Source organism: Haliotis rufescens, unplaced genomic scaffold (genome assembly GCF_023055435.1).
Source record: "Haliotis rufescens isolate VD_foot unplaced genomic scaffold, xgHalRufe1.0.p SCAF_18, whole genome shotgun sequence".
NCBI classification, from domain to species: domain Eukaryota; kingdom Metazoa; phylum Mollusca; class Gastropoda; order Lepetellida; family Haliotidae; genus Haliotis; species Haliotis rufescens.
The window spans coordinates 26,363,483-26,380,244 of record NW_025963868.1 but is presented as its reverse complement, the minus strand read 5'-3'; the positions used below and the strand labels follow the sequence as shown (position 1 = coordinate 26,380,244).

At 37.9% G+C, this 16,762-nt stretch overlaps 1 protein-coding gene across 1 annotated transcript; it reads left to right on the top strand.

The window, feature by feature from the left end:
- Window positions 1-10,645, top strand: LOC124122913. The gene is made up of 7 exons (XM_048398511.1): window positions 1-337; window positions 2,381-2,719; window positions 6,937-7,218; window positions 7,400-7,711; window positions 7,877-7,978; window positions 8,365-8,380; window positions 8,498-10,645. Exons 1-7 carry the CDS (start codon window positions 274-276, stop codon window positions 8,841-8,843), a joined length of 1,461 nt encoding a protein of 486 aa, XP_048254468.1. The 5' UTR covers window positions 1-273; the 3' UTR covers window positions 8,844-10,645.
- Window positions 10,646-16,762: the final 6,117 nt, after the last annotated feature.

The window sequence follows — 16,762 nt, the reverse complement described above, 5'->3', positions numbered from 1 at the left end:
ACAAGAATGATATCGTTTTTAGTGTGACGTGTTGGTTCAACTACATTTGATGGAATGTCAACCTACAACAGACCAGATAAAGAATCATTAACAGTGACAGACAGTGACTGGATTCAGTTAGTTAATGTAGCCGGTCGGGAGAGGTTTCACAAGTTTATATTCAGTGATCAAGGCGATTATATTGCGGACATATATGAGATCATGAATTTATACTTCAGCTAGCTACGGTTGAGCCATTACAAGTCTGTTGTGATATTGTCGTAAGGTGACAAGATGATTTGTTCGTTAATGTGGATTGTGTCTGTGAGTGGTGTACTCTTTGCGAGAGGTGAATCAGGTAGGTCTCAATTTATGTAAAAATGTAAAATAATCTGGAGAATATTCAGGCTAGTAAATATACAGCGAATCGGAACATCTGAAACTAAAGTCAAGCAATTGGATTTCATAATGAAAATGTAAACTGATTTCTCGATAAAACTCAACAATCAGTGATACAATCCGATCTCGGCAATGTGGGACAAATTCATTTTATGAACGGGGGTTAAGTTTCATATTTCCTGAATAGTCTCACAATTCTCACAGCCATTGCCGATTAGTGGAACAACGCACTATCCTCTCGTTCAAATGAACAGTTTCTTGTGAGTCTGACAGTATCAGTTCTTGTCCGTGTGTCTTACGTGGTACAACAGAGTTTAATGCATTTCATAAGCAAATAAGAAATGCAAACAAAATTGTCCCTCATCATGAGAAATTCATTTTTATATCGCACAATAAAGCCCGAACAAATCCAATTTGATCACCTCTGTAATGGCGTGGCCCTTATTGTAATACTGTTTTATGTTTCTCTTGTGGTCATTCCCTCATGGGAGGTACGGGTGGCCCAGTCGTCTCAGGCAGAGTTGCAGAGTAGCGTCCCTTGGGCACGCCAGAAACCTATCATTATGGGTTCGAATCCCGGTTCGCCCCGATTATGTTTCTAGGTTTGTCAGCACCATACCCATGCTCGTGGTTTTCACCGAAGTGGTAAACGTCTGAGACCTGCATCACTTCGGGCTTTCCTCCCACATTATGCTGACACGCCGTGACATAACTGTAATACTGTTGAAAGCGACGTTAAACCAAACTCACTCACTCACTCATTCTCTCATGCAATCACAACCATACAGGAGAAGCACCAAATATGAATATATACATTCCCGCTACACAACGAAACGTTGAACTTATCATTGTTTACTTTGATGCAATATTTTATGAACTATTTAGGTAAAATATGCAACATAAAAATTTAGCATGTGCTAACCATTTGTTCAGTGACCTGTTCTAAATCCCAAAAAGTCATATAGGGCCCTTTGTTTCAAAATTATACATATAATTGATGCAACGATGCATTTAAATGAATCTGCTCAAGAGAAGGTTGGATGTGGGATATGTTATACATTATCTTGTTTAACAGCGTATGGAGTAAGGAAGAAACTGTAATTACGGGAACATGACACATGCCGAATTTGCCATACGCATTTACAGTGATCTCTCATTATCTGAAACTATGACAGGAAGACCCAGTTTCCCTTTGAATTAATATACTAATGTTTGTCAATAATTTGCATCTTTATTCAGTTTGTTTCATTTGCCTGGAATGTTTGGACTGCCGAACATATTTTTTTATCATCATCAAATTTTTACCGAATCATTTTTTTATCAGATAAATAACTGTCAACGAAACATTTTTTTGCATCGTTATGGATGCTTCATTCACCAGACTGCTTTTAATGTATTTGGATTTCATAATAAACAGCTTGAAGTAAGTTGAGAATCTTGAAAATGCATTTGTTCCTACAAAATGTATTTGTTCCGTATTTCACGGAAATTGTTTCTATTTTCGAAAGTGTCATGCAGCATACAACACCAACAAGCATATGTCCACCAATAAGGAAAACGAATTAATGGGTCAACTCACAAACGATGAAAGGAACATATTCATTAATACATTCCAAGAACACGTGGTAACACTAGTTTCCCTCAGCAAACAATGAGCACAATGATTGATGTACCTATAAACTACTGTTCACATACAATCAATGTTGGCAAGAACTTAATAAAACAAAGCTCATAGTAGGTTGATTTGATTGTTGTAGCCTAAAACCTGTTTATCGGTGCGTTGTAGGTAAACCAGCAAGCAAGTCCTGATTATACTTTCAAACTGCTCCACAATGATAAAATATCGGTATTGCATCATTACATGGTTTTAAGACCTACATATAAAATATAAACAAATCTAGTCTGTGTTTGTCCGTAAGCAGCAGCATATGTTAAGTTGCATATACCGTTGAGGCCACCATGATCAATATTAACTAAATAAATAGTGTCTACTTTTACACAGGTTACATGCAGGATCCTTACATTGTGTCTCCAGAGAGAGTCCAGTATGGCTGTGATGTCAACATGACTTGCTACATCATGCCTGTGGCAAAGTACATTAAGTACATCTCCTTTACCTGGAGTGAGAATGGTGAAAGGCTAATCCATGGAGGAAGATATGAGATGAGGTCAGGGCCAGGGACGTTTACTAACAGAGTGTATAGGTACTACACCAATACCCTCACGGTTAGAGACACGAGGAAGAGTGATGAAGGAAAGAGATACATGTGTCAGGTTGAAGTGGGAATTGCAGCAGGGTCAGCTTCCTATAATACTGAGGAGTACCTACTTGGTACAACACGTGAGTAATATAAGGGCACCTGTCATGATTGGAAAAACGTCGTATCCTATTTGATATAACATTGACGTAAATCCATGGCCTCATAATCGAACAACAATCACATTAATTCCAAACGAAAATAGAACCGTAGGTCCCTAACCTATATTTTAAACGTTTATGCAAGCCATTTTAATTGAATTACGATGATGTAACCCGCTTATGACTAAGATATTCTCTCCTGAATGCTGTTGTAAATACATTAAACAGGTTTCACGAGGAAGTTGTTTTCAAAAGTTAACCCAGTGTGTTTTTGAACCATAAAACTCTCTCCTGGGAGAGGTATGGACAATGTCATTGGGACTGATAAATATTGCATTGCCTCCTGTTGAATGAGCATCTTTCTCATATGTTGGCATCACTAAACTTGCTATGACAACTCTATTTTTTTTTAAGATAAGTCTCATGCTTTTCAGAAGCCATTTTGGAATTTTCAGAAGCTTCACTTTAATTGACATGTTCATTCAGTGATGTACGCTATTTTAGCATAATGCACAGACAATAACCTATAAAATGTATGACTTTTTGTGTGTGGATTTACCTGAGATAAACGTATGGTTTTACACATTTAAACGCAGACTTATGCAAAGTCAGCACAATTCATTAACATTGAAAAGGAAATATTTTGATTAATACATATGTCAAAGTAACCAGGCAAGATATATACAAAGGATAGGGTGTGGATGATGGATAGGTTGATGATGCATCTACCTGGTTCAAGCGTTCATCACTTACTTGGTAGCATCTGGGCCAGGCCGCCCTCCTCTGTAGCCTGGCATGAATAGTTGCCCAAGTCCTCCTGCCTTACATCTGTCACAGCCAATGTTTGTCCTGAGAAGTGGTACCTTCCCCCATTCTCAATTGCTTGTCCGTTTCTGAGCCACGTGTATATCATTGAAAGATTATGGTCCTGGGGTTAACTGGGTATCTCGATCTTGTTGATGTTGTCAGTGACATTGACGGTCGGTTCAGCGGATTTTCCTTAAAAAAGGTTAAATGTTTTGATGTAGATCTACATTGAAATAGAATTTCTGATTTTGACGATTTGGCTCAGCTGTCTCAAACAAGTATGGATTTTGAGAAATAGTTTGAATGAAGGTCAGTGAATGTTCTGCGCGTTACAATATCATCAACGTCGCCGTTGGGTAGTATTTGGGGTTAAAACTGTGCATGAATCCACGTGGAACGTTCTCAACAATTGCAGTGGGCCCTTTGTGAAAAGATGTAGTGTGACTACAATAGGCTTAGAACATCATTCATTCATAATCACTACTTTCCATTAAAATGGGTATGGCGCTACGTCGTGCAAAATATTGGATGTGTTTTGGTATTATGCTTTCCAAACATTAGCGTTCTTGCATAAGATGTTGTTCATCACATCTGTCTTTGTTTTAGTACTTGGTATTAACATTTTATTTTCATGATTCCCTATTTTGTTCAAGAGAATATATATAACTTTTAAACGGAAAATCATATTACTAATTTCAAAGGAAAACCCTCTAAACAAAATCTCATTGACAACACAAACAAGATCGTTTTGACATGCAACTCGTACAAATACTGATTACACTGCTTCAGAAAAGGTAAGAGAATAAGAATGGTGAGAGGTTCCACGTCTCCGGACAGACCTCGGCAACGCCTCGACATTGATGATGTGGTGAGACATCAGAACATTATCGTCATCATCTGGATTTCTAAACATTTCAACTGACATTAAAAGGTTTTACTTTTTTCAGGAAAACCCGCTTGTCATTGACAACACGGAAAGATAGTTTTGATGTGCGAGACAAACTCTTCCAGTGCACCCCAGGACCATAATCTTTCGATGATATATATATGGTGCAGAAACGGACAAGCGGTTGAGAATGGGGGAAGGTACCACTTCTCAGGACACACCATGGCGTATTTTATAGCATAGACAAACCAGTAGTTGAAGGTACTGGAAATAACAGTAGAATTGCTCCCCTAACGCATGCCATGGTCTGCTATTCATGAGCTCAAGTGATTATCTCATGGGTCTTACTGTTGTTATTGTTCCAGCAGTACAAGGAAACCTCATTGCAAAATGCTTTGTTAAACAGTCTGACCATGCTCAGACATGAAGAAAGTGTATCTGATATTATAATCGTCTGATTCGCCGCGATTCGCTGTGCAGAGTAGCGTCCCTTGGACACGACAGAAACCTATGATTGTGGGTTCGAATACCGGTTCGCCCCGATTTTGTTTTTTCGGTTGTCCAGCACCAAACCCGTGGTCGTTGGTTTCACCGAAGTGGTAAACGTCTGAGACCTGCACCACTTCGGGCTTTCCTCCAACGCTGTGATATAACTGGAATAATTGTATCTATGATTAAAACTGCACAGCTGTACAACTGATAGTACGTCATCCATTGCTCACTCCCATATCGCGTATCTCGCTCAGTTATCGACTCAGCTGAGTTTACATCTTTCACTTTCGGGTTATAAATGCAATTAATGTAATCTCCAAAGATTTGTACAGAACAAGTAAGAGAGGAATATCCAATTGAAATTAAGGTGATATTTTCAAGTGAAAAATATCGGATATATGTATTTGTATTGTAAGAAAGAAAATCAGTATTGTTTTTCCTAAAGAACTCTTGTATAAACATGAGGTCAATATCGTGACCATACAAGGAAACACAACTACGCCTGATTCATTATAGGAAAGATATCTTTAGGTGTGTCTTTGTGTTTTGATTTCCTGTTTGCTCGAAAGTAATGAAGTGAATGTAGCATTACATTTCAAATAAGGAAATATTACTTACTATACATTCAAAGGCTAAAAACGTATCACTTCTGTATAGAAAATTATCCAGGGATATGTGAATACATCATATATTGTATATACCCAAAGGCAAGTGTTGAATTATTTTATATACTGCGGGGTGGGAAACAATTAATGAGTTTAAAGGATGCCAGATAACAGATAAAAAACGGGTTGGGGAGATATATAAATAAAATATGAACTGGTTGTAATATACATTTTATTCAAGTCAAGTCGACCTGATTTGATTTTCATCAAGGCGTGTGCTGTCACCAATCATTCTTCCGTCGGACATGCTTACTTGAAAGCTTAGGCAATGTGAAATGATGGAGAATGATTATACCAGTGGTTCACAAGTTTGTTTTCATTATTGTGTGTTTCTTGACTTCATGTTCCGACGTTACACATGTTATTTTAAACATTTAATTACTATTCCATGTGCACAGGACGTAATTGAACTGCTAGGTGGAGTCATTTGTTTGTACACAGCAATATCCTGCCTACATAACGACAGCCTGTATAAATCGATTCTGTACACTTCAGTTCAGTGATGAGCATAGCTCCATACACTTGGCATACAATGACATGCAGTCAGCCAAGTACTCGACTGACGAGAATCCACAGGGGTCTGACTGTGGCGTGGAAAGTCAACGTTCTCATGGGATCACACTCACAGTTTTACATGCGTACAAACAGTTAAAAAGACCAGAAACGTTCAGGGTTGTCTTAAATTACATTCTGGCGTCTAGCAGTTGAGCAACGAAATACATCGTCAATAACGTACTTTCTAATTTACTCCACTCAACATTAACATTACGTTTGTAATGAAAGCATGCATTGCTTTGTGACATTTGTTACAGGTTCAGAAATGGTCCAATTAAAACAATATAAAAAGTTTTGTTCATTAAAATAAATTACCTACCTGAAATAAATGTCATTGTTTTCACATAGATGTTTAAGACTCAGTACAAATTTTGTTTCCAATTCATTTTAGCTTAAACTCTCTTAATGCTGACACGATCCTGAACTAATGTTTCGGTAATGTCAGGTCAAACTAAAGTTGATTTCAGGAACAACTGTGTGTGCATCCTCCCGAGGCAACAGAGTTAACTGACTATAAAAGTCAAGTTAACACCCTTGCCGAACTAGGCTGGTACTATGGGCTTAGATTTTGGCTGAACTAACGAGTCTATGTATAGTCCGATCAAAACCGCGCAATGAAATCGAAATCCGGTTCGTAAACTGTCATGCAGATTTCGGTCGATTGCAGGATTTGCAAAGCATGTACACCACACATCGACAGTAGTCCCTCATCGACACTGAGTAATACAGCTGAGCTAGATCTAAATAATGGAAGTAATGCTTAACTTTTCCTTTTCCCTATTATATTTCTTCAGAACCTGAAGTTCCTGAACTAACAGTGAATGGAACAGCACACACAACTGTGAAAGACAATCAAGTTGTCGTATTCAGGTGTACAGTTGCGGGTTATCCATCCCAAGTTGTATATCTTATTCAGGAAAGCAGCTTGGCAACAGTAAATATGTCCAGAAAACAAAAGAATGTGTATGAACATGCTATGGTTGTAAGGAAGTGTTCCCAACTTGGAGTGTACTTTTGTAGCACCAGAAGAGTTGCTGGCACAGTAGAAGAGAAACAACATGCAGTTGTCTTGAACGGTTTGTCTTCATCTCAAAATTCATTTCTCATGGTCATCCACTTCATTCCAATAATATATTAACATTCTTGTCTGTGAATCATTGAAACAATATTGATTATCTTATGAAAATGGAAATACACTAAGAATAATGTTTTCCAATTCATAAATTATTAAGATTCAAGGTACATATTTCTTTGCAGGAATGCCACAACAACAAGCATCAAATGTTTTTGTAACCTATGGAAAACCTCCATCAGTCACAATCAGGCTTACACTGTGTTCATACCCAGGACCTTCAAAAACAAAATGGCGTTTCACACAGTCTGGAAATCTAAGAGACATCACTGACATGACAAAGTATCATCTGGCATCCAAGAATAAAAAACACAATGTGTTTGACTATTCGCTTGTAATTAATAATATCGGCGATGGAGACTTCGGGGCATATATATTCAGTGTCGAGTATAATGAGACAACATTCGATTTCTTCATTCCTGCATCCAAACCATTAGGTATGAATAGTTTAATTCAATTCTGAAATTGTAAAATATCCAGAATATTAGTGGATCTCTTTCAATACAAAATGAAAACTGAGATGAAGCATACTTCAATGCAATGTTCGTATTGTTATGATTATGTTTGTGACATGTGCGTAAGTTCACTTGCCTATATTTCAGGGGCGAGCCTTCCTCTTGTTGTTGGCTGTTCTGTTGGGGCTGTGATTATAACCATCGTCGTAACTGCTGGTGTGATACTTTCACGTCTCAAACAGTTCAGAGGTAAGATAAATGCTGTTTGAAATAACTGGTGGTGCACGTTTACATTATTGCCTTTGTTGAGGTGTCTTTTTGCTACCATTCATAAATATTCCCTTTCTGGGATTATCTAGATTGATCATTGAAAATCCGAGAGGTAAGGCCCTAATATATCTTTAACATCTATTTGCGTTTTCTTCTTCTTGTATGGCATTTAAATATGATACCATTGGTATTTCAATGATAAAATCAAAACATATGATTTGTTTTTTTCAAATGTAGTTGCTTTTTCAAGATATCAATATGCACCTATGATTTTCAGAATAGTAGCTTGTAATGATTACAGTGTCCATGCCACTTGTTCGTGTTTTATGTTCCCAGTAAGGTCATTATTTCTATTATTTTTTCAGACTACTGGAATTTACAGTAAGTACTATTTTATATTCTTCAAATGTTAGAATCTGCCAAATATTATTACGTGTGATCATAGTTCATATATACATGTTAAATAAATACTTCTGTAACGATCAGTATACTCCACAGGTTACGCCAATCGTACATCACACCAATGCAAAATGTGCCAGAAAATAACGAATATCGGGGATATGCTGAAATTGACGATGCTGGTATATCTGAACATGACACTGATAACACTATGCGTCCTGTTGTTACTATCCCGGTTGGTGACAACACTCCATCTGCATCTGGTTCAAGACACGAGAGAGGAATAGAAACTATAGAACTAAGCTCAGGGAGAGTGGATGGGGATAAGGATGGAGAATATGAAGAAGTGAGACCACTGCAGACTACCACCTGTGAGACAAGAGACGAAACGAGTGCTCAAATACAGCAACACGACAACATTGAGGAAGTCGTTAAAGTGAGATAATCATGTCGTTGCCTGGCTCCAGCCCTCATTCAGCATCCAGTATTGATGTTACAGATGTATCGGTTGATGGAAGAGATTTTGGAAACATGGTAGCAGGGATTATTGCTGTGTTTGCAGAAACAAGTTTTATTACCCATGAAGCTAATGAAACATTGAATGCTCCTGTCATTAATGTTGGTATGGAACAGTTACCTGCGACCATGGAAATGTATTCTGATATGAAGATGGAAACAAACAATACAGTAGCAGATGAGACCTTAATGGAAGGAAGAGAGGATGATGCTGACATTGCACCAGATGGATTAACTAACAACATATATGAGTCTGATGCCACACCCTCCTCTGGTTAGTTACACAGCTTTGGAAACTGTTGGTGATATAATGTATGATTAGTACTTCGCAGTTCGGCGGATCGGGTGGCCCAGTACTCTGAGGTGCCGCAATTTTCACTAGAAACCTATGGTAGTGGGTTCGAATCCCGGTTCGCCCCGATTATGTTTCTAGGTAAAGCTGTGCTCGTGAGTGTCACCAAAGTTCCGATGCCTATATCACTTCGGGCTTTCCTACCATATTAAGCTGATATAACTGAAATACTGTTAAAAGGTGCATTAAAAACAACTCATTCAATCTGCCTATAATTCAAAATACGACGTTTTGAAAGTTGAGTACACTTTCATACCTCATTAAATAAATTGTCATTGTAAATAACTTAAAATTGTGAAATTGATAATGTTGCCCTGATTAGAATGTTGAATAGTTGTGTGCCATCACATAATTTCCAGAATAAAAAGTTGTTTTGTATGTAGCCAGGCATCTCCATAAAGTGAACTCTAAGAGCGGTAAGGCTTTGCTAGTTGTATTATATATGGTTCCATGAAAAAATGATTTTTGTTTCCCTTTTTAGGAACTAGTTTTACAGTTGTAATCCTGTTAATAGTTAATTTACCTTTGCTACTGGCATCGGGTATTCCTTCTGATTACGGGACATAAGCGGATAAAACAACACCTTTCGATAAGGAGGCTATTTAGTTGCTTTTTGTACATTACCCATGTTCTAACGGTTATTTTGATATGTTGATTGACATGATACTATTTGGATTTGCTTAAGCATCATTTATGTAAGTTACATCTTTTGCAAAACTAAATTCAATAAACATATATGCAACCACATGATTTCTTGATATGTACGTGTATAGTTGTGTAAATATTTGTCACGCCTAGCTATAGGGGTCTTTGCTCTGAACTTAAAACGCTTTGATTAATCATACTTATATACATATGTTACATGACTGTTCCGTTTAATTCGTTTCCAAAGTATGGCATCAATGTAGAACCGAGGTTGAAGTATGTCACAGATGTCGAGATTATCACCAAACGTTTACATATCAACTCTAATTTGAGAAAAGTATACTTGTTCACCGAAACCACATGCAAGGATTGCTTCTGGTAACTATCATACAGTATGAAAATATATTGTTTTTTAGATCTCGAAAATGTTTGAACGTATGAAGAAGCATTGAAAATTAAGCATCACATTTGGTTGACTTGGTAAAATGTAATGGACCTCACACAAAAGTTTTGTTTGATCGTACACAAATGTCACACAAGGTCATAATGATTTCATAGTTGAGGTAAAATGTTGCCTGTTGTGTTTGAGAGTGTTTGTTGTGTTTAAAGTACACTTAATTATTATCCTCGATTCAAATAAAATCAGTAACTGGCGTCAACAAGACGGCACTGTTCATTGTATCCTCAGTTGTGCTTTTTGCATTTTAAGAATAAAATGTACAAATACATGTCTTTTTTTATTCAAGTTTTACCAAGTGTAATTGACATTCTACATTTTGTAGCTTGGATAGTTTACATTACACACAAAGCCTTACTGGGTAGTAATGGTTTTGTTCAATGATTACGCCTAACCTCGCTGTGTAAATGCGCACCAAAATACACAATGCCTCTGGTGAGCCACGTGGTAGGCTTTTTGTGCGATTTATGCGATTGTACTAAATTCGTCAAAAAGCCAAGACTCTTTTTTTGTTGATATTCTGCATATATTTGATACATGATGCATTCCAATAATGCAGCGGAAGAGACGATCAGCGTGTGGGACCTGTTATACATTATTTAACAGTTTAGGGAGTAAAGAAAAACTTGTAATTTTTACGGGAACACTGACTCATGCCGAATTTGTCAACGCATATGAAGTGATTTCATTCTATCTGAAACTGTGACAGGAAGATCCAGCTTCCTTTTGAATTAATATAATAATGTTTGATAATTATTTGCCCTTTTCTTCAGTATGTTTCATTTGTCAGGAATGTGTGGACTGCAGAACATATTTTGTTAACATTATACAATTTATATCAAATATACTGAACGGCAAGGGGCGGTAGGGTAGCCTAGTGGTTAAAGCGTTCGCTCGTCGCGCCGAAGACCCGGATTCGATTCCCGACATGGGTACAATGTGTGAAACCAATTTCTGGTGTCCCCCGCCGTGATATTGCTGAAATATTGCTAAAAGCGGCGTAAAACCATACTCACTCACTCACTGAACCGCAAAAGAAACATCACCCGAAGTAACATTGCATAAAAAGTTGTCGTTTAAACATGTTTGTCAAAGTTTCTAAAAATTAACATGACTTTGTCCGGAAAAATGAAATTTGATGATAAAAAACAAAGCAGATGACAATAAAACCGATCGCCCAAACGCATCACGGCAACGGTCATTGTAACCCGATACACGTGAGTTCTGTGCAAATTGAAATGCTCATGCGTTCCCTTATTTCTTGCCCTATAAAAATCCACCCAGATCGGATAACATTCATTCATTATTGAATTGCTACCACACGCCAAGCTTGACAAGAAATCAGCGACACCAAGCCCTTGGACGATTACAAGCTGGACAAACCGCCCGGTAAGTAGCCAATGCATTTCAGGTCCACATAAGGACCATATACAGGCTCCAGCAACGGTACCAGACCACCAACGCTACAGATGACTGACCACGTAGTGGTCACAAACCGACGTCAGGATCGTCAGATTGTGCGACAGCATCTTCAAGATCGCTTTGTTACTGCTGCGGAAACTGCTCGACAGACCATGGCGGCACATCAGCGACACATTTGTGTGGACACGATGATTGACGAGCAGACACCTGCACTGTCACAGGCCACACCGAGGACCCATTCTGACACCACGTCATCGCCGGGACCGACTTCAGTGGGCAAAACAGCATTATCATTGGCGCTACAGCAGTGGAGAAGAGTCCTCTTTTCAGACGAGAGCCGTTACTGTATCTTAACAGCAGATTGCAGAGAGAGAGACAGGGAGAGAGAGAGAGAGAGAGTATACGCAACACATCCACACCTATTCATCAACATAGACCTATGCTCAGAACGCGGACGCACACACGTAAGCTAAACACGCAACCACACACGAGTCGCACACACACACACCTCCACACACACACCTCCACACACACACATCCACAAACACATAAACACACATACACACATCCACACACACACACACACACACACACACACACACACACACATCCACACACACACACATCCACACACACACACATCCACACACACACACATAAACAGACGCACACACACATCCACACACACATAAACAGACGCACATATATAAACATGCACGCACAATGTCCGCTTGGACATGAAATTATTCATAAGTTCACCACATAATCCATATACGTCTTTTAAGGCAAACACTGGATTTCGTTACCTGAATCTAACTGAAAAGGGATAATAATTGTTGACTTGCAAGTTATGATATATAATTCGTTATAAGTTTAAGTTTGATATATTTGTGCAATACTTACAGTGGTAAAACATATCCACAAATCAAAAATCTGTAAAATAACTCAAAACAGCACGTGGTTCCTAATTACGATGGGCAGTGTTGGTTGAATAAATATATAAATACAAGTATGATAAAATTATTCTCAAAAATATTTCCTCCAAACTCAGTTTCAGATCCCTGTTAGTGGACATGTGTTAAAAACACTGATCACCGTCCACAACGCTGTCGGAAACCGAAACGTTCCGGTCACCCACGGACTCACTGTGAAAATGATAAATGCGTTCAATGCATCAATCGTCATGGTAGAAGTGTAGTAATGTGTAATTAGACATACGTGAGTTTATGGAAAGTTACTCTGCGTTTACAGGAAAATAAACTAAAGTGTGTAAATAAATTGTGTAGTGTAAGGCACACATATTCATCAGTCTGTTCATGACTTTCAACATGAAAAGGTTGTTTTCCTATCAAAGACGAATGAGAAGAGCGTTACCATACCTACTGTGTGCGTCCTTTATAAATGATTGGTTATTCAGAGGCTGATTTGGAAGAAAGATTGAGATTTAATTTGGTAGGAATTGAAATGCATCTGATGACGACATGGTATGGTTCGAAACGTTAAGCATGAGGCAACATGTGCTTTATATAATCTGTACACAATTTTGTTATTCCTGGAAACACAACGTGAACACGGTCTCCGGATGTTCGGACTAAAGTTTGTACTGCTGAATAGCGCCAACTTAAGAATGAAGAGCTGTAGCCAATCAGTTTGGTGTTGGCAATTCAACAGATAGACATGGTTGTGTTAGATCTGGCGTTGGTTTAACGTTAACATAACAACATATACATGCAGTGAAAATTTCCCCTTGTGTACATTTACATTGGAGCCTGATCCACACATTTTTTTTATTTATACGCGTATGCAAATATACACGCATATGAACAGAGGGTCTCACCAAACTTTTACAGTGGAGACTATTTATACAGTCTATGTCCTTTTTCTTCTTTTCCTTGAGTGAGTTTTTGTTTTACTATTATACTGGCGAAAAGGAAGTATCTTCATGCGATCTGTCTTCAATGGTCTCGATTGCGATTTATCAAACTATTTTCAACGTTGGTTTTGCTACATTCGCTATGATCACCAGCATGGTAACGCTCCACAATACATCAATGAATTTATTTGAACATTAATATCGTGCTACCAAAAGTAAGTTTATAATGTGTGAAGTGTACACTGTACAACCATGGCTTCGCGTGTTCTTATGCTCTGACTCTCTGCATGGTATCACTTTATCACTTCAAACAGGAAGGATTTTCTTATACCAGGAAACAAGCCAGTGACTAATTCGTTTCAGGGTGCTTGTGAAATATTGTGAAGTGTTTTTTGTCCTTGTCTATTTGTTGTGTAACGCCACAGATAGCAATATTTGCGCTACATCACGACAGCCTAAATATCAGGGACTGAATCAGAGAAAAAACAATGGTTGATGCTACGTGCAGCACCCTTGTCCCCGTTTAGACAATTTAATAACGTAAGCTATTTCTTTTATCTGCCCGTACAAGACAAATGTAAACAAACAGGTAGGGTCGACTTTAACATGGAAGCATAGCACAGGAGGTGTTTTGACAAAAGCCAGAACATCTTCTGTATTTAATCGTGTTCATAATCAGAACCAAAATATGAAATGCTTCTTTCGGGCATGTTTTACGTCACACATGAGTGTGTACACATTGTGAGAGTTTTGAGATAAAGACGCGCATGTTGAACACAGATGGGGCTGATCTCTCTACCCTGAATTTCGTACATAGAAAGTATCAAAAGGCGTCACATGTGTCCGATATTTATCCTACAATGAAAAACGCCTCCATTTCGAAGCGTAATACGTATAAGGTGTATCCCGTTGTTGTCCGTCAATAATATTTTTTACAATTATTTTCCATTTAACACACAACCACACAACGACAGATAATTATTATCGAATACTAATCATTGACCTAACTTAAAAATACCTGTTTTTAATATTTCATCTCCGAAAAAAAATATGTTTTTCTTTGTTATCATGTGATTTTGTGACCGTTGGGTGATGGGGGTTGGGGGTAAGAAGAGACGATTTAACGTCCCGCAACAATGACATGCGTGTCAAACATGCTTGCTTCATGTCACCTAAATATCTTCCTTGATGATGAAGGAATGTCTCAAGATATGTAAATAAATAGTTTTATTGGGACATGAACTATTACATAACATAACGTAACCAGTTGCCCAGGGATGGTTGAAGACAAATAAACCCTGGAATGAAAATGTCAGAGGGAAATATATATATGCAGGAAATTAGGAAATTGTACCTTCGCCTTTTAACGAGCTTATCTTGTCTTTTCCGTGATGGTTTGGCCTGGTGGTTCAAGTGTTCGCTCGTCACGCTGAAGACCACGTTTCGATTCCCCATATGTGAAGCCCATGATTGGAATAGTGCTTTAAGCGGCATAACACCACACTCACTCTCGTTACCGTGTCATTATATAGCTATGCGCATTGTAACTGCGTCTCGGAAGTATATACGTTCAATTGCCAAGTTATAAGCGAATCAATAAATATGCTACTGTGATCCCAAGGCACCCACAACGATCATAACGTTATGGAGCTGATAATACATTAGGTATGAAGGTATGAAATTAATTTACGAGATGGAGTATCTATCAAAAGAACAGAAACATATTGCGAGGTTCCTATTCATCCCAATGCTGACCGAATATATTTATGATAAGACGGTGAATCAGTGGATCCTGGTACAGCCGAGGGAGGCAACTTAAACCGATTAAACCACGTAATAACGACTATGAAGTAACCGTACGTTCATCTATGTTAACTCGGGCCGCAATAAATCGGATATATATTTTTATGATTTGTTCCCTGTGTGTGGATATGCATGCGCGTAAACTGATGGCATGTCAAACAAAATATGTTGTTGAATTTCCTGAGATCATTACCCTACATCGATTGGTCAACCTTTTAATAATACGATGTACTGTTCATGAGAGGGGCACCTCCATCAGACAGAAAACATTGATAAACATTCTGACAGATGAAAAGCCAGTTTTTTTATAAATACATAGTGAATCACAGTTTCAGTAAATGAGAACACAGTTTGTAACGATTAGTCATGTTTCAACAGGGAAGCAGGAAGATGTTCTAAATATTCATAATGTATTTGCTGCTGTATATCATGGGTCAAATATAGCCGAAATCGTGACCAAGCCGTTTCGTTTCCTGTCAGTTGTATATTAACATTTCATTGTCAAACCAGCTCATAGTTATCCACTAGTAGGGAGGAAATAATTCCACCACTCACTCAATACTCCATTAAAATCCATACTTACTCACTCACTCTTACGCTAGTTATGATGTAGAACGAGCAATGTATTTCAGAAAACACGTATTTCTGTCAAGGCAAAAGTGAGAATGAAATTGCTCTTGATATGGATACTGAGTAAAAGTTTTTTGTGTGATATTAGAATGTATAATTAATGTAAATGTAATGCTGCTGAAGCTGAATATCTTTCAGTCACTTTAGAATTGACATAACTATGTGTTTGTTTGTGGGGATATGTATGTATGAAACCTGATTAACGCAAAGAGGTTTTGACGTTTATTCCAGGAAATTACACAATGTGCAGACCGGCTTTTACGCGTATATCTCCATGAACACACAAACATATTACATTCAATTATTGTAAAGAATAATTGTATTGTAAAACATTATTGACGTGGTTCGGTTCGTGGGCGTGGCTGATTATTTGCTTTGTTAGCAAATCAAATGTCATAGAGTCACTTGCAACTTATTTACCCTCACGTGAGCAGGCAACCAATCACCCACAATATTCCTGCGCTTATGTCTGCTAAAACAACATATAGACAAGATGTTCGTACACTTATGTCTATCACAACAACATATAGACAAGATGTTCCTACAATTATGTCTATCACAACAACATATAGACAAGATGTTCCTACACTTATGTCTATCACAACAACATATAGACAAGATGTCCCTACACCTATGTCTATCACAATAAGATATAGACAAGATCGA

Coding starts and splice junctions, on each gene's coding strand:
- LOC124122913 (XM_048398511.1), top strand. CDS start 274: ATGATTTGTTCGTTAATGTGGATTGTGTCTGTGAGTGGTGTACTCTTT. Junction 338..2,380: donor CTTTGCGAGAGGTGAATCAG/GTAGGTCTCAAT, acceptor ACTTTTACACAG/GTTACATGCAGGATCCTTAC. Junction 7,712..7,876: donor TCCTGCATCCAAACCATTAG/GTATGAATAGTT, acceptor CCTATATTTCAG/GGGCGAGCCTTCCTCTTGTT.